General features: G+C 36.0%; 1 protein-coding gene across 2 annotated transcripts in view; it reads left to right on the top strand.

Annotated features, from left to right (window-relative positions):
* FIG4 (FIG4 phosphoinositide 5-phosphatase) overlaps positions 1 to 17,528 on the top strand; it is a 66,642-nt gene that overhangs the window by 17,100 nt on the left and 32,014 nt on the right. For both annotated transcript variants that reach the window (NM_001398080.2, XM_015284513.3), the window contains exons 6-14: positions 1,080 to 1,228; positions 2,468 to 2,596; positions 4,661 to 4,761; positions 5,215 to 5,377; positions 5,978 to 6,075; positions 9,039 to 9,172; positions 10,256 to 10,372; positions 11,880 to 11,925; positions 13,434 to 13,582. In NM_001398080.2, coding sequence (NP_001385009.1) covers positions 1,080 to 1,228; positions 2,468 to 2,596; positions 4,661 to 4,761; positions 5,215 to 5,377; positions 5,978 to 6,075; positions 9,039 to 9,172; positions 10,256 to 10,372; positions 11,880 to 11,925; positions 13,434 to 13,582 — 1,086 coding nt within the window. The remainder of the gene's footprint in view (positions 1 to 1,079; positions 1,229 to 2,467; positions 2,597 to 4,660; positions 4,762 to 5,214; positions 5,378 to 5,977; positions 6,076 to 9,038; positions 9,173 to 10,255; positions 10,373 to 11,879; positions 11,926 to 13,433; positions 13,583 to 17,528) is intronic.

The raw sequence follows: 17,528 nt of genomic DNA, 5'->3' as shown, positions 1-17,528 counted from the left end.
TATCAGTGAAGAAGAAACCTACCCAAGTTTCATGTCTGTTTCATCGTTTTGCATGGGAAGGCTTTTTTTTTTTTCTCACAGCACAAAAACTGTTGTTTTCTTCTCTATGAGCCCTAGAATTAAACAACCCCATTTTTTAATCAGCTTGGAGATTATCAGCACATGTGTTTCTGTGGTTCTGCCTAGAGGAAAAAGGAGAGATTTCATGTAAAACTGTCTGATAAACACATTAATCAGTTTAATTTAAATTGTTCATGGAAATGTAGTGAATGTTTGAGTTAGATGTTATTAGCAGCAGCCATATTTGCCTAATTTGTTATGTATCATTAATGAATATCTAGAATTTTTTAGAGAGCAAATAATCACTGATGCTGCCTTAGGCTAAAATGGAAATCTCCTTGTATTTTTCTCCACGGGGAAAAGAATCCTAAAGGCATATAAAATTTCGGAACAAGTATGGTGTTTTCAGTATAAAGGACATGAGATGCAGAATTTGATACTGTTATAGAACTAATTAGAAAAAAAAAATAAACCCACAACTTTTGCTTATTCATCAGCCTCCTCTCTTAGGGTGTATTTATAGCGTAGTCATAAATTTGAGGACAGAAAGTTTTTGTGGGCCAATCTATCTATCTATTTATTTATTTATTTCTGTAGCAGTAGGTAGAGGATGGTACTTAAATTTATTAAATCTTAGGTTGTTTATAACATATTTGGATATTTCCAGTGGAATAGCTAATTTTGATCTTCTGGGCTGCTTTATGGGACGTAGCGAAGAAAGTTTTCAGATATGCTTTCTTTCAAAAGGCGTGTTCAGTTTTTAGATATAACAAGAATACAGTTTAAACTATTGTAGCATGAACAGTTTCTGTTCATAAACTTCCTTTTGGAAACCATATCTACCATTTGGCAGTATAGAATCAGAATCTGTGTGTTTTGTTTAATATATATTTTTTTAATGGAGAATGCAGTTCTGTGTTAAATAAAAGTATAGGTGGGGAGTAAGAATTAAAAAAAAAAAAAAAAAAAAGAAACCCCTATTCTTCTACAGTTATTAATAAACGTCAACTGTCTATCAGTTACAGCTATGATCTTTCTCACTCTCTTCAATACAATCTTACTGTCTTGAGAATGCCACTTGAGATACTAAAAACTGAAACAACTCAGACCCGACAAGAAAGTTTTGATATATTTGAAGATGAAGGACTTTCAACACAGGGTGGAAGTGGTAAGCAAATATGTTTAGTTAAGGAAATATTGTTGGTAATGATTACATTTAAAATATATTCCACTTTTTACTTTCTAGAAACATTCACCTCTTTTATACTGATCAGTACTCTCATAAATTGTGAATTAATAAACGATTATATAAAGGACCAATTAGACACTTGAACAATACAATTTCTAGAGGTGATTAATAGCTATTTTGGTAATTTATATTGCAACTCAGGCAGATAATTGAACATGTTGACATTTTCCAGCAATTGATTATTGAACTGACTTGTAGGACTCAATAGGAATGAATTGCAAACATAATAGGAATCAATAACTGTTTAAGTACTAATAAACCTTTTTTGTTTCATTTTGGAAAATACTGATGACAGAGGAATTATATGAAATTAGTATCAACTCGATGTCATAAACACTATCAGGAAGCCTAAGAAAAATTGATTTCATTTGAAAACTACAGCTTTTACTTTGGATCTGGTATATGCATAATACTCATAAGATGACTAATCAGAAATGAAAGTTGTTTTCTCTCTTATGCTTTGCAATTCCCCTACAAAAAAAAAAAAAAAAAAACAGAAACAGCCCACAAAAAACCTGTTCCCCTAAATTCTCAGTATTGAATTTCATTCAGTTGATGTTTCTAGGTTTTATTGTCCTGTGATTCATACTGATTATCTGAAAGCACTGTCAATAAATAGTGGTAATGCGCCATTTTTTTCCCTTGTTTAAACATATAATATCCTATTTTTTGAAATGGGTAAGGACTCAGGTTCCAAATACATCAGAAATTGAATTTTAATACATGACTCAACAATAGCTGCATTTCTTGATGTTGGTGTATATTAAGAAAACCAGGCTAACTTATGTTGGAAGAGGGAAAGAAATACTTTTTTTTTATGGGGGGCCATGGTTATGCACAGTCTTCTGGAGCTCACATAGAATTGAGAATCTTATGAAGTCCTATCAGAAAATTCTGCAGAGTCTGTTAAAGGAAATTACAGGGGCTACAGGGGCTGGCAGCTGCAGAAAAATTGTAGATCTCAATAAATGCAGAGCTTCAGCAAGTATTTGAAGTTATCTGTGTTTGGCAAACTTCAAGAACATGCGTGGACATTATGATGAGTTGCAGCCAAGGGAAAATCAAAATAAAGATGCAATGAACTTGTTTTACAACAGTTCAATGTGGTTGAGTTTGTTTCTTGATTGCTAATGCATTTTCATTGTAACAACTCCCCAGGTGTTTTTGGAATTTGCAGTAAACCTTATGAAAAGTATGTGTGGAATGGGAAGCTTCTGGAGGCAGTAAAAAATACCGTTCATCATGATTGGCTGCTGTATATCATTCATGGATTCTGTGGACAATCAAGTATCCTTTTGCTTGTGAAACAAATGGCAGTTACCAATTTAAAAACTTTGACTGTGTGAAATACATTGAACTATTTCTTTGTAGCATCACCATTTAATTTTATGAGGGCTGCTGCAGAAGAAACTCCTCCTGTTTTATTATGTTGGCCCACAACACCAGAGGTGAGCGTTGGTGTTATGGCAGTAAAGGTTGAACCTTCCTGCCAAGACTCTGTTACATGTTGTTGATGTGTGACTGATGGCAGCAGAGGAGCAGTCTGACAAAATGGCACCTGAAATGGAAGTGTGTATGAAGCAGAGGGAGGGTGGAATTGGATTCTTCCATGTGGAAAAAATGGCACACATTGACATTCATTGCTGCTTGTTGAATGTTTATGGAGACCAAAGAGTGGATGTGAGCACAGTGAGGTGGTGGGTGGTGCGTTTCAGCAGTGGTGACAGTGACAGTGGTTCTCCTCCACTGATGCAGACTTCTATGAGCATGGCATGCAGGCTCTTGTTCATCACTGGCAAAAATGCATAGCTAATGGTGGTGGCTCTGTGGAAAAAAGAGTGTTTTGTGGTTGAGAATTGCTCTATCAAATAGTGGTGTTGTGCTCTTTGTATCTGTTGTAGTTTCCATGGAAATAAATAGGAGGCATTACTTTGAATAATCTACATTCATTTATTGGTTGCCTTTAATTTTCGTTACTTTTCTAGGTTTTATGGCTAAATATGGTAATGTTCTTAAAACACGGCCAAGTAAACTATTCTCAATGAATACCGACACAATATCTCAATGAAAACCGACACAAGTAAACTATTCTCAATGAGGCACTTTTAGTAAGCATGGATGTAAGCAATGAAGAGCTTGAGAAGATTTTAAGTCTTGTCTGTGTTTTTCATAAATACTTAAGGAAGGGAAGAAAAGCTGAACAGAACTGAATTGCTGACAAAAAAAATGTTCTCATAATAATCTTCTTTAAAATGTTTTTTTAATAACCGAGGTTTGCATAAATTCTTGTCCTTGTTCTGTTTTTATTGATACTGATGATGGACCTTCATGATCACCATGGAATTATTTTAAATGGATCCATGTCATAGTAGTAATAGGAGAAAAAGCTCAAACTAATATCTCATTCCAAATATCTTAGCTATTAAGAATTTAGTATATTATGGGGACAGTAGATTTTGATCATCAGCAATTTCATGTTAATTCAGAAGCTTGTTAACAAAATATTTGAGAAAGTAAATACAGTCATGAAGCTAAGGTTAGAGTGTTCTTTGCAAAATTTAGTTCTACTTTTTCTTTCTTGTCAAGCTTTGGTCATTGGCTTGGTCCTCAGACAGAAAGGTATGTCTGTTTTTATATACCACTTTTTCATATGTGGTCTTGCCTAAAGTAGTAGGTGTGGGTGGACCCAACTACCAGCATTATGCCTGCAGGCACTTCATGAGTGGCAATAATCTTCACTATGAGTATTTGATGAGAAGATGACTTCTTCCCTCTTTTTTGGGGTCTCCCTTATGATAAGGAAGCAGCACAAAGTGGTACTGTCATGCTGGACAATTTGTCTCTAACGTTTTAACTAAAAAATAAAAAGTTTTAAAAAAAGGCACCACTATCTCTGTAGCTGTTTGGCTTTCAGGTGTTGCCTCTTAAGTAGTTACAAATTTATCTAATTTTCAAGGCAAGTAATTACGAGGTGGTTAATATACCTGATCTGAAAATAGGAATTCCCAAACTTGGATCCCTGTGTTCACAAAAGCAATCTTGTAGTTACTTCACCTCTATCATCACTTCATGCAATAGGAATACTCTGTATGTTGGGAAGAGAGGTTGATGCATTATAATGTAGGTTCTCTTTTCAAAGTGCTTCAGAAGTGATTGTTGAAAAGGGCAATGACCTCTCCCCACTGCAGAAGAAATCTAGAGTTCATCTCTGTTAAGGAGGTTTTAGTAAAACAGGTGCTTCATATGCTGTTCTTGTGTTTGTTTGTTTTTCCTTAGAATTTGTATTTGCTTATGTGAACTAAGTGAACAAAAAGTTGTGTAAGATATGAAACCCTTAACTTCTCTTTTAAGAACTGTTAATTTACGGTCGCCCTATATACGTCACTCTGATAGCCAGAAGATCAAGCAAATTTGCTGGAACACGTTTTCTGAAACGAGGATCCAACAGTGAGGTAAATCAAATGTGATTTCGGTTTGGTATGGTGTATTTTCCCTGGCCTGCTAATAGTATGGAAAGCTTGAATCTGACTCACTAGTGGACTGAAATGTTGAGAGGATTGTCGTGGCTTTCATAGTAACTTAAGCTATTAGATAATGTTACCACAACTATCATTAAATATTTAAGTCAGCTAATAAAGCTGTTCTTAAAACAAAATAACAAGTCTTATTGGAAGCTCCTTCTTGCACTTAAGATGTTATTTACATTGATAACATTATTTTTTAGGGAAAAAAATCTGATAAAACACATTTAGGTACAAATAAGAATTTAGCATTCAGTAGTATTGTCAGTACCATGATTTGATGTCTTACGGTTTAATTGTACTCTGTAATGATCGGTTCTCCATAGTGCACGCAGTTCTGAAATGCCATGTCTTTCATAGTATGTGTTTTTCTGTTTGTTGTAGGGAGATGTTGCTAATGAAGTAGAAACTGAACAAATACTTTATGATGCTTCAGTTATGTCATTTTCTGCGGGGAGTTATTCTTCCTATGTTCAGGTTCGAGGTTCTGTCCCTCTGTACTGGTCTCAAGATATTTCAACTATGATGCCTAAGCCACCCATAACACGTACGTATTAATTATTCTTTGTGATAGATTATGGCTAGCACAACACCTGAGAGAGTAAATGAAGACTGAATGTGTGAAAATGAGTAAACCGCCAATGTTATTTGTTCTTTGGGAGGCTATGATTTAAGGTAAAATAGTGCTCTTTGTGATAAATGTGGAGGCATATAAACATTCCTACATATGAACAGTTGCATTTGCTGGTATCAAGTAGGAAAAAAAAATCCTTGTCTTAAACTTAAAAGTCAGAAATGTCATACAAAAAACTTATGGTTGAAGATGTCAGCTTTCTTTGTGCTTATTCATTTGCGTGCAGTTAGCTGCATTTATCTTAGAGGGCTCTGGATATAATTTTGTACCTGTTGGAAATGGTGGAAAACATTTGGACTGAATTTAATGGGGCCAGAATAACTGATCTTTGTTACTAGCTCATGACATTTTTGATTGAAACATCACTTTCCTTGAAAAAGGGGGATATTTTTTAAACAGCTTTTGCATGATTAAAGGAGAGTATGTAATCATATCACTCTAGCAAATTAGTAAATTATTTTTTGTAGAGTACTTTTAGGGGAAAATCATCCTGAATATATGTATCTGTTGCAGTGGACCAAGCAGATCCTTTTGCACATATTGCTGCTCTTCACTTTGACCAAATGCTTCAGAGATTTGGCTCTCCCATTATTATTTTGAATCTTGTAAAGGTACAATATTTTGAATATTTTCTGCATGTTTTCAAATTTCTGTAGAATCTCTGTGTACTTTTGTTTGTGCTCTGAACTAATGTTAGCTTGAAAGTGGCATATTTTCTTCATAAATGTAATATTAGCAGGAGAGCATGTAACTTTATTACTGCTTACACTACAGTCCTTCAAAAATATTGTTTCCCATTTTTATAGTTTTCTTATAACTTTTCACTGTTGTTTTCAGGTTCTTACTATTCCCCCTTAAATGGAGTAAGTCAAAATAACTTTTCCACTAAATTTTCCTTTAACTTCCTATAAAACCGTGGTTCTATGCAAAGTAATGTTTCTAGACTTCTTGACACAAATGTCTGAGTTCTTTGAAATATTATGGTAAAGACATATCCCTCCTTTTTTGCTTGATCAGGTAGAGTTATGGATGTATGGTCAGGAGAGAAAGTTGAGGCATTTTGTGCTGGTTAATAGACAGTGCCAGAGGCAGCAGGAGTGAGCATATGGGGAAGCTACTCTATTGCTGCATTAATTCATAGAATCGCAGAATATCCTGAGTTGGAATGGACCCACAGGGCTCACGGAGTCCAACTCCTGGCTCCACATAGGACCAGCAGGACAAGGGGGAACGATTTTAAGTTGAAAGAGGGAAGATTTAGGTTGGATGTTAGGGGGAAGTTCTTTACCAGGAGAGTGGTGAGGTGCTGGAACGGGCTGCCCAGAGAGGTTGTGGATGCCCCGTCCCTGGAGGTGTTCAGGGCCAGGTTGGATGGGGCCCTGGGCAATCTGGTCTAGTAAATGGAGAGGTTGGTGGCCCTGCCCGGCAGGGGGGTTGGAGGTTCATGATCCTTGAGGTCCCTTCCAACCCAGGCCATTCTGTGATTCTGTGACCACCCGAAATTGAAACTCTGTCTGAGAGCATTGCCTGAATGCAAACTGTATAGTTTGTTTTCTACTCTGGAGTTTCTGTAATTTTTTGATGTTTTCTTCTGATAACTTGACAGTAAAGTTAGGTATCTCTTACTACTTTTTTTTTTCTTCTTTAATGAACTGTTTTCACATTCTGTTTCAATGTATTGATTCAGTTGAATCATATCTTACTTCTTTTTAGGCTTTTTAAAAATGCTGTTTATCATTTCCTGTGTCACACTGTAGAATTGTATTCAGTACAAAAGAGGACCTTCTTTGTGCATGTGCAGTCTATTCCTAATATAATAAAAGTAGGGAAAATTTAAAAAAAGGCTTTTAGATCTCAAAATTGTAATAAATGGCAACTAGATAACCTATCTTCTATTTCTAGAAGCTTTCCTGTTTAGGAGGGCTTTTAAGATTGTCTGAGAGTCTGTGGAATCAACTTAGGATAGCAGTTGTTGACAAGAAAATAATTTTATTTCTAGCAGCCATAGCTTTCAAAGGCCATTGTTACAGTGTGAGTGTAGGCTCACGTGACCTTGACACCTGAATCATTATAAGCTTTTATTCACAGGCCTTTTGATACTGTGGCTAAAAATGCATCTGTTTCTCTCCCTCTTTGTAGTTTCTCAGTATTAGGATGCTAAAATTAAAACACTTTTATCATTTTATGTTCCGCTTCATAAATAAATAAGTCACCTTGTTTGCATATTGCTGTTGCTTTTACACAGATGCTAAGCATTTCTGCCTCTGGTTCTTTTAGTATTTGATTTCTTAGAGGGTGATGAAATGTAAATCTATTTCACGCTTTAACTCTCTCTACTAGAAATTTGTGAACAATTGCATTAGGCTTGCTTTTTATTTATTTATTTATGGCTGCTCTTACATGTGAGTTTAAATTGATCTGATATAGGTTCACTGTAGGTTTTAGTTTGGACTAAGTTGAGAGAAAAGCCATATTAATATAGAGTGCCAAAACATATCGTATATGCAGGGAATGCTTATGTAGTTCTAAATGTTTTCATAATCTTGCAAAGCTGTTGTTCCCCATCTTCTGCCAGTAATGAAAGAGAATTCACCTGAGTCCCCTTGTACTCCAGAAGCTAATGGGATACTCTCTATTCTGTCTGTATATTTCCATCTGCCTCGTCTTTGTCCATTTCATCTGTCTTACCACTCTTGTTTCCTTATGCTCTCCTTTGCTCTTACAGGATTCAGTTTCTCAGCAGATGATTATACACAGTTGAGATAAATGACTTTTACTAATAGAGATCAACTGTTAAAAAGCCAGAATATTTAGATTTTGCTGTCTCTTCAATTGCAATCGGATTTGTTTTGCAAAAGCAGCGCCTGCTGTGTTACAGCTGCCACTTTTAATTTCTGCTAACAGCTTAAACGTTCAAATGCACCAACGAAGTGAAGTGAAATTTCTTGGCCCTGCTTTCAGCTCAGAGACTTTTTCAAAAGTGGCAGTGCTTGCTTTAAGATGGTTCAGACAGCTGTGCATAGATTATTGTGCATAGTACATTGAGAATGTACTAATTCACGTTTTTAGCTTTCTACTTCTCCTTCAATCCTTTTTTTTGATTCAGAAAATATGTTTTTCTAGGAAATAAATGGAATAACTTTTTGAACTCAGGTACCCGAAATGTGCAGTACTGCACACCCACCTCTAGTTCTGGTTTTAGTACAGTTCAACCTTATTGTTGCTGATAGGCAGTACCGCTGTGATTCTTAATTAAAACAGGTTAAATACTTTGCTTACTAAAATATTACTAATGTAAATCTAATATTACTCTGATGTTGCTCTTCAAATTCAAATGTTCGTTTTCTGATTTTTTTTTTTTTGCATTTATGCATTGTTTAACATAATACATTATTTTTGTTTGTCTTGTTTGTGCCTCGCTCATACTAAAAAAATACTGGAGTCTAGGTTAAAGAGTCTGTGTTAGAGAATATCAGTCTATAACACACACACACACTTGTATATGTATCTGTACAGGTTACAGGTGGTTGTTGATGATAGTACTGACATTCTCTTCCTTTTCTTTTTGCCAAAGGAACGTGAAAAAAGAAAGCATGAAAGGATTCTTAGCGAAGAACTTGTTGCTGCTGTGACTTATCTGAACCAATTTTTGCCCCCAGAGCACGCAATTATATATATTCCATGGGATATGGCCAAATACACAAAAAGGTAGAAAAGGTCATTCTTTGTATCACAGAATTGTGGAATGGCTCATGTTGAATGAGACCTTAAATTTGACTAGGTTTCACACTCCATTTTTCATTCTAAAATGGCACTGTTCACAGATAGGTCTATATTCAGTTTCTTTTATGATTAATTAGAAAATCTCAACATAAGACTAGATTTCCTTTCAGAAGATATGCTAGATACAACTTCTTGGGTTCTGTGTGAAGCAATGCCAAGGAAGCTTATTGTCTATCCGCTATGGGGAATGATACTAGATAATTAAAATATCTCCCCTCTAGCTTTAAGCTTGGTGTTTATTTGTATAGGTACCCACCCTGGTACCCACACAAAAAAATACCTGAGGGCTTTGAAGATAATTTTTTTATGCAAATGAGATGTAATACATATATCCACCTAAAGAACTGGAAGTTTAATGAATACTGAGAATGATTCTGCTTTAACATTTAGTTCCAAAGTACATTTTCTGGAACGCGGTTCTTGTAGAAACATTTCAAATTAATCCGTCAATCTCAGTGTAAACAGTCACTTAAAAAAAAGAAATAATGCTTAACTGTTTACGCATAACTTTGTTTTTAAAGTTCTTGTTAAAGTGTTTGCATTTCAAGCCTCATCCAATGGATGGATGCCCTGGTCTGAACAAGCAATGCAGAAAAGTGTGAAGACCACACACTGAAACAAACGTTACCTAATGACAATACTTTTCAAATAAGATGGGGGCATAACATTTAATGAAATCATTTATCAATTTCTGTCCTATTCTTATTTTATGAATCACAAAAACTTCAGCAGAGAAAAAAAGGAGTGTGTTGTTACAGTCAGGGAGTTTTATGTGTTTTATTCCATTTGTGTTATGTAAAATGTTTTATTAGTAAGTGAACAAAATTGCTCAATGTCTGCTTTCACAGTCTGTAAGCTGTAGGAAAAGAGTAAGCGTAGTTGCTGTGAGATAAATAAAGCTGTGATGTGCCTTCTATTAAATTATTTTTGTTATTAAAAGACTTCCAAACAGTGAACGTTTTTGATTGTTAATCTATCTTTACTGTGTAATCTTTTTTCTCTCCCCAGCAAACTTTGCAATGTCCTTGATAGACTGAATGTGATTGCAGAAAGTGTAGTAAAGAAAACTGGATTTTTTGTAAATCGACCTGATTCCTACTGCAATGTCTTGCGGCCAGATGAAAAGTATGTATAATCTTACAGATGCATGATGATTAACATCTATTGCTTGGAGAGTTGCCTGCAATTTCTGCTACTGTTCATTTCTCATTTTAAGGCTTCAGTTAATGTGAGTACTTTGTTATTGAGTTATAGCCAAAAGGATTGCAGTCAGAGGCATGTACTGTGAAATGCTAATACACTGAAAAATTTATAGTCTGTTTTATTATGCTGCTGTTCTCCCACTTATAATGAATTCCTGCATCAAACCATTATTTGTAACTTGTAATCTGTGCTGTCTGTATTTATATAAAGGTTTTTTCTTTTTTTTTTTTCCCATTAACCAAAGGAATCCTAAATTTGGGGGTAAGTTTTAATGAAGAGAGCATTTGGGATTTGGTAGGAGGCTTCTTTTAAGGCATATGAAAAAGATGCCTGTGACTGAAATGTTAGGTAGTCCAGTGTTTTCCAATTGATTTTTATGCTATTCATGCATACAAAGCTGAAAAGTTGTGCTTTTTTATTTTGTTGCTAAATTATAGGAACAGTATTTGTTTTGGCTGCGGTGGAGATGTAATGATTCAGTCAGCAGAATCCTCTTAACTCTTTGAAAATTCAGAAATAATGTAACTTCCAAGTTACAGGTTCAACAAGTTTTTTTTTTTTCCAAATCTTTGTCATAGGGATCTAATTAATCACTACTGAAATAGACATTCTGATTTTACATTAAGTGCATTTTTGCCTTTCTAGCCTACCTTCATTTAGAAACAATCTGAAGTAAAACTCGGAGGCTCTTTTAGAGCTTCTCTGCCATGCAGTACAGCAATTGTAGCAACTGCAAAATAACATGAACGAGATTGATCCATCAATGTAATGCTCTGATCTGTAGAAGTAGTCTAATGAGTCTTAAATGTAGTACGTATAAGCTTGTTAGATCATTTCTCCAATCAGGCTGGTTCTGTGCTCCTAACTTGAAAATATTCAGTTGTTCAGGGATTACTTGCATCAAGCATAACTGCTCCTCTACATCAAAATGTCCTTGATTTCAAATTCATGTTCTTTGCCTCTTGGGTACAGATATGGTCTGTACAGAATAACAAGAACTGGGTGATATGTATGCCTAGAATCAGTGTGAAGGGGAGAATTAAATCAGTCAGTTGTGCTACAGTGTGCCTTTTGCCTCTGCCTTCCAGTCACTGCAGTCATTGGCATTGTACCATTTTTTATTTTTAATCTGAAGACCTCATGGAGCAAGGCTTGTCTGGCTCATCCTCTGTCTTCTAGGGAGGAATTGTTCTATAAAGCTTAGAAACCTTTCTACTTTAAGGCTAGGTTTTGTTTTTAGCAGTGCATTTTAAGTACAACATCTTGCTAATGCACAGAGCTTTCACTGCCTTCTGCTGCTCAGTGATATCAATTTTGCCTTGCAGCAGGATTTAATTGCCACTGTTTTTCACTGAGCAGATCCATATGTGGTACGGCCTGTTCTTTTTAAAAGTTATTTGAAAGTTGTTCTATTTTGTTTCTCTTTTAGATGGAATGAACTGGGAGGCTGTGTTGTTTCCACTGGTCGCTTGCAGGTAGTAAGATAGTAGACTTTATTAATAAAAAGATGTAGGGATTTAAATCTTCATTCCCAAAGCATCAGTGAAACACTTCACATAGATAATTAATGATTGATTCACAGCTTACTCTCTTAAAGTAATATCTGTAGTAGAATAAACAGCATTATTGCAGTCAATGCAAGAAACCTAAGTGGGAAATAGGGCTTGAAGTTCTTGGATAGTTCCACAAAACTTTATGCTGCTGGAATTGTATTTTTTCTGAATGTAGTCTGAGAAATTTTTGGATTTTAAACTGTTTTCCATTGCTTACATAGTCCATAGTAGTAGCCATGGAGCAACAGTTAAAACAGCAACTTTTTAACAATCTATAATTACAATTTAACAATCTGTAATACAATATTAGACAGGAGAGGTGAGGAATAAGCATTCCTAAGTCTGGCTACATTCATTACATGAAAATTAGCAATCACAGTTTCACCACTACTGAATATTCTGTACATAGTTGCAATTTCTACCACTGAAAGAAAATAAAACTAGAAATACTTTTTTTTCTTTACAGTCAGAAAGGTGCAATGCGATAAATTCTAGAGTAACAGATTTATACGTTAATGTTATGGGTATATACTCTGAACACTGGGCATATTCTTGAGAAACATTAATGACTTTTGACTTGGTGTTGATGATCTTGAAGTTCTCTGAAGTTGGAAAGGGTGTGACCATTCCTTTATTAATTGAACACTAAGATGTGTTCTGTTCTAAAACAAAGAAGCATATAAATGCTATGTAGATTTCTCAGTGTTAGCCTTGCAGGTTTACCTGTGTTAAGGATATGATTTCTTTTGTCTGTCTTTAAGTTTAAATGTTTGAGGTAGTCACTGTAAGTGTTCTATGTAAGCATTTCCATTATGGTTCATCTTGTCTTGGGATAGACAACTTGTGAGTCACACTCAAACTGTGCTTCTTCATTAAGACAGTAAAAGTTTAGATAACTAGCACAGATGTAGCCATATGTATATTTGAACAGAAGAATCCCCCATGCTACTGTATGGGAGTGTATAGCAGCTGTTAATGTTATAACTTTGTGAGCATTATGAAATTGAAGAGTGGAGGTGCAAGCACGAGATATGGAAAGCTGAAAATATGAGCACCATTGTAGTAGAACCACAGCAAGCTGACAGCATGCTTTTGTTTCGTGCAGTAGTTACAGCATAGTTGAAAAATAAGACCTTCACCGATATAATACATTCTTTCTAGGGTAAGTCTTTGGGATTCTTTTTGTGTTGAAAGAGTTGTTCAGTTCATGTGATGATAGAAGGAAGAGTATTTTGAAAGTAGACCTTACAGCAGTAGTGTAGATTGCTAAACATAAAAAGTCTGCTTGAAGTTTTGTGAACTGACATAAAATCCCGTATGTGAGATTTGGCAAGTAGTTGGACAGTAGGAAAAGATAGTAATAATGAATATGGTAACTTCTTAATTAAAAATAAAAAAAATAAAATCTCTTATTTGAATTGCTTTACCAGACTGGAGTTCTCCGAACCAATTGTGTGGACTGTTTAGATCGTACTAACACGGCCCAGTTTATGGTGGGAAAATGTGCTTTGGCATACCAACTCTATTCGCTGGGACTGATTGATAAGCCCAACTTACAGTTTGATACAGATGCTGTTCGGTAAGATACATTAATTAAGTGTGTTGTGGTGTTTTTTTTGTTTGATCTTATGTAAAGAGACTTGGGTAAAGTATTGCCTGTATAAAGGAAAAGTGCATTTCATTTTCTATTGGAATGATTTAGTAGTTATTCAGTTAAGTCTAAAAATTCATACTTTAACTATTTTGAGAAAATCCAGTCACACTGAAAATTTCCAATTCTGGAAAAGTATGTTAGTTAGGCTTCTTACAAAATAACTGCTTGGCTTCACTCTCTTTATAGAACTGAACACAGACTGAAGAGTTTCCCTCTTAAATAAATGTAACATAAAAATAACACTTATTTCATTTGCTTGATGCAAAGTGTAAATCAAGAATAAAAACTGAAATAGGTATGTGTTTTTTGCAGAATGTCAAACTGATATTTTTATAGAAGTGCATCTCAGCTGGATATTTCCTACATTTCCTTTGATAAATCTTTTTGGTTTATTGAATAGATGAGTTTTCAGCAAAGCTGTTCTCTCTGATTGGGTAGCAAATAGACTTATTCAAGCATCCTCAAACTATTAAAAATAAATAAATCAGCATTTAAAATGAAATGCTCTGGGAGTGAGAGGAAACTAAACTACATGAGAAATGAAAGTAACAATCTGTGAAGTTATACCTTCTTATTCCTTATACTGTAGTCAAAGAATCATAGAATGGCCTGGGTTGAAAAGGACCACAATAATCATCTAGTTTCAACTCCCCTGCTATGTGCAGGGTCGCCAACCACTAGACCAGGCTGCCCAGAGCCACATCCAGCCTGGCCTTGAATGCCTCCAGGGATGGGGCATCCACAACCTCCTTGGGCAGCCTGTTCCAGTGTGTCACCACCCTCTGTGTGGAAAAACTTCCTCCTAATGTCTAGCCTAAACCTCCCCTGTCTTAGTTTAAAACCATTTCCCCTTGTCTATCACTATTCACACTCATGACACATCCACAGTCATGACAGTGAAACTTATGGCTTCATTGCTGTCATTGGCTAGTGGTTTGTTAGGTTTGGAACGTGGAGAAGTAACTCGTGTTTCAAAAAAAGATCAAGTCCTGGGTCATGCATTTCTCTCAGTATCTTCCTCTCACCTTACTCAAGATGTACCTTCAGCTTTTGTCCTTTCTCCTCATTTAGCTCCCAACACTTGGTTGGTGCTAGGAGCAGGTAAGTGCCACAGCGTGGTGGCTCACTGTGCACGTGGTGGCTGTTGGCCTCTGTCTGATGGCTGGGATGTTTTCACAGTCCAGCTGGCTTCCATGGTGTGCTCACAATGCCTCTCATCCTCTGTGTCCCAGCTGCTGGGTGCTGCATCTTTACCTCTGGGAAGCAACTGCTGCTGCAATTACCAGTTGCTGTGCAATCCACTAGGGACTTGGCAATTGGATCTGTTGGGTTCTAACTAGAGGGGATGAGGAGAGGGACAAGTCTTTTACACCCACTCTGTATGTTGTTCTCTACAGCAACTACTTTGTCAGCTCAGGCATTCCTTAGGCTTTACTTCCTCTCCCCTTTCCACCCCAATTTTGGGATCCAAAATTTTGTCTGTTGCTTCCTATTCCAGTAGTCTCATGTTTGCTGTCTAACTTCTCTCCCTCTTGCTCCCTCTCCACTTTCCAGCCTCCCAAATTTCCATCTCTTACCATAATTAGTAAGATTTTAATAGCTGCTTCCTCTTATTTTCGTAATATTGTGTTTTTCATAATCTGTCTGAAATGTAGCTATTAGCTATTACACATCTCATAGCATGACATGTATACCTCTCTGAAACTTCTCATCTGTGAAGACTTTTTTCTGAATTACCATATTCAGAAATACTACAAAATTGTGTTCATAATCCAATCAATTTTGAAGAGAAGCATGTGCTATGATGCATCTCCATTGTTCAGTCTTTCACTTTGACATACTGCATTCTTTTTCCCATATCAAGTATCTACTTGCTGAATACTCTCCCTCTTCATTTACACTCTTCTAACTGACCAGAGAGACTAATATTCAGCACACTGTCATCCTGAATCAAGATGTGTCTGGAAAACTGTTAACTATCGTTTTCATCGCAGTTTTGAGTATCCACCATACTAATTTTGATTTTTCATATGGTCTCGCTGTCTGCAATCCAGAATCTCTGTTGAGCTTTATTTCTGAAGTTAGCATTTTATTTGGGTTAGTCTTTCCGAAGGATGAAAAAAAAAAAAAAACATTTATCTTAAACAGTCTAATTGTATCTAATAGGATTTTTCTTCTTAATGATTTAATTGAGAGGGACTGTTTCTGCAAGCATTTCTTTACAATCCCTTTAATATAGTTGTTGTCCCATCTAAGAGGTTTCCTAGACCATTTGTACATTTGCTGCTTATTTGATTGTATATACTTAACTACCTTTCTCCCCACGGAAGACTAGTCTTTGTCTATTTGCAGTCTTAATAGTTTGAGGCTATGGAAAGTTAATTTAATTCTACAAGTTATTTCTAAGTCAAGTGGATCAACATCCTCAATGAATTTCAGGTTGTCAGCTTTCTGTGAACCTTTATTGCAAGGTCATTGCAACTCAGTTCTTCAGTCTCCCATGGCTGACTGGGAAATTTCTGAGAGCTATCATCCTTTTTCCTGCCAGTTGTTGCCTTGAATACATGTGGATTTTTAGCTTTTAGCTGACCAGGGTTTTCTGTCTTTCTCCTTGTTAAAAAGAAACTAATGCACCAAAACAGAAGAAACAAATAGGCAATTCTCATGCATGGCATCACGAGCTGTGAATGGCTGTTTGAGGGCATGTGTTTGTGAATTTTTTTGGATTTTTTGTTAGGCAGATCTTTTTGCACTTGGCCTTGGGCAGAAGATATGCTGGACAGATGTTTTGCTTTTTGGAAATTGTTTTGTTGCTTACGTAAGTATTCTTCATCCAGTATCTCTTGAGGAAGACTCCAGTCAGGTGGTTCTTGGGTTGCTTATGCAGTGCTACTCGTTTATTGGGAACTTTCCTAAGGGAATGTTTTTGTTGGTATGTTTGTTTGTATTTCCCCTACCCTCTCCTCCACTCTTGAATGGCCTCTTCCTTCTCAGGTATTATGGTAGTTTGTGTGCATATGCCTGAGTTAAAGTGTCTGCATATTGACATGAAATGAGTTTCTACGAGTTAAGAAGTGGGGTGGTGGTGGAGGCTGTGTGTGTTGGTTTTTAACTTTCGACTACAGTTTCGACCTCTTCTTGCTGCGTGTCATACTTGTTGTCTTGCTCAGGTGTGGCCTTAGCGTCCACTTCTGAGAATCTGTTATCTTAAACTGGATGCCACCTCCTTAGGATAACCTTGTTTTCTGACCTTATTTTCTGAGATGGTTGTCTTGTTTTGGTCACGCTAGGGCTACTTCTTGATGTTTTTTTGTTACTTGGACAGCTCTCAACTTGAAGTCTTGGCTCTTGAGAACAGTGTTGCTTTTAGCTGGTTCTCCTTGTTCATCATAGTAACTGACTCTTTCTACCCTCTTACCACATGCTTTTTCAGCTCCAGCAAATTGTATCTGACTACCCTTCACATTTCTCACAGTCATGTTCCTTCTTTTTATACCTTTGAGCCATTATAATTAGGTAGATTTTTGAACGTAACATTAACTTAATTCCCAGTGAACTTAATAGAAAACATAGCCTGGAGATATTGGCACATTCTGTCCCATTTAGCATATTTAAAATGCCTTAGTTTATGATGGTATACTGTTTGTTTACTCCCTATGGGCTAATGCCATGTGTTAATCTTCTCTCTGAATCTACAGAAGTGCATATTCTGTGGAGTGAATGCATTCTGATGTGTTATGAATTGGTGAAAGTCTTAGTATACTTAAATAATCCACGTATTAAAACTGAATATAATTTTCACATATTTATCTGAATAAAGACATAGCTTTAAATTTCAGTGTTAACAAGTTATTATTAATATGTTTTAATG

Source organism: Gallus gallus, chromosome 3, assembly GCF_016699485.2.
Source record: "Gallus gallus isolate bGalGal1 chromosome 3, bGalGal1.mat.broiler.GRCg7b, whole genome shotgun sequence".
NCBI classification, from domain to species: domain Eukaryota; kingdom Metazoa; phylum Chordata; class Aves; order Galliformes; family Phasianidae; genus Gallus; species Gallus gallus.
The sequence above is the reverse complement of the archived record's forward strand: the minus strand, read 5'-3'. Positions and strand labels throughout refer to the sequence as shown.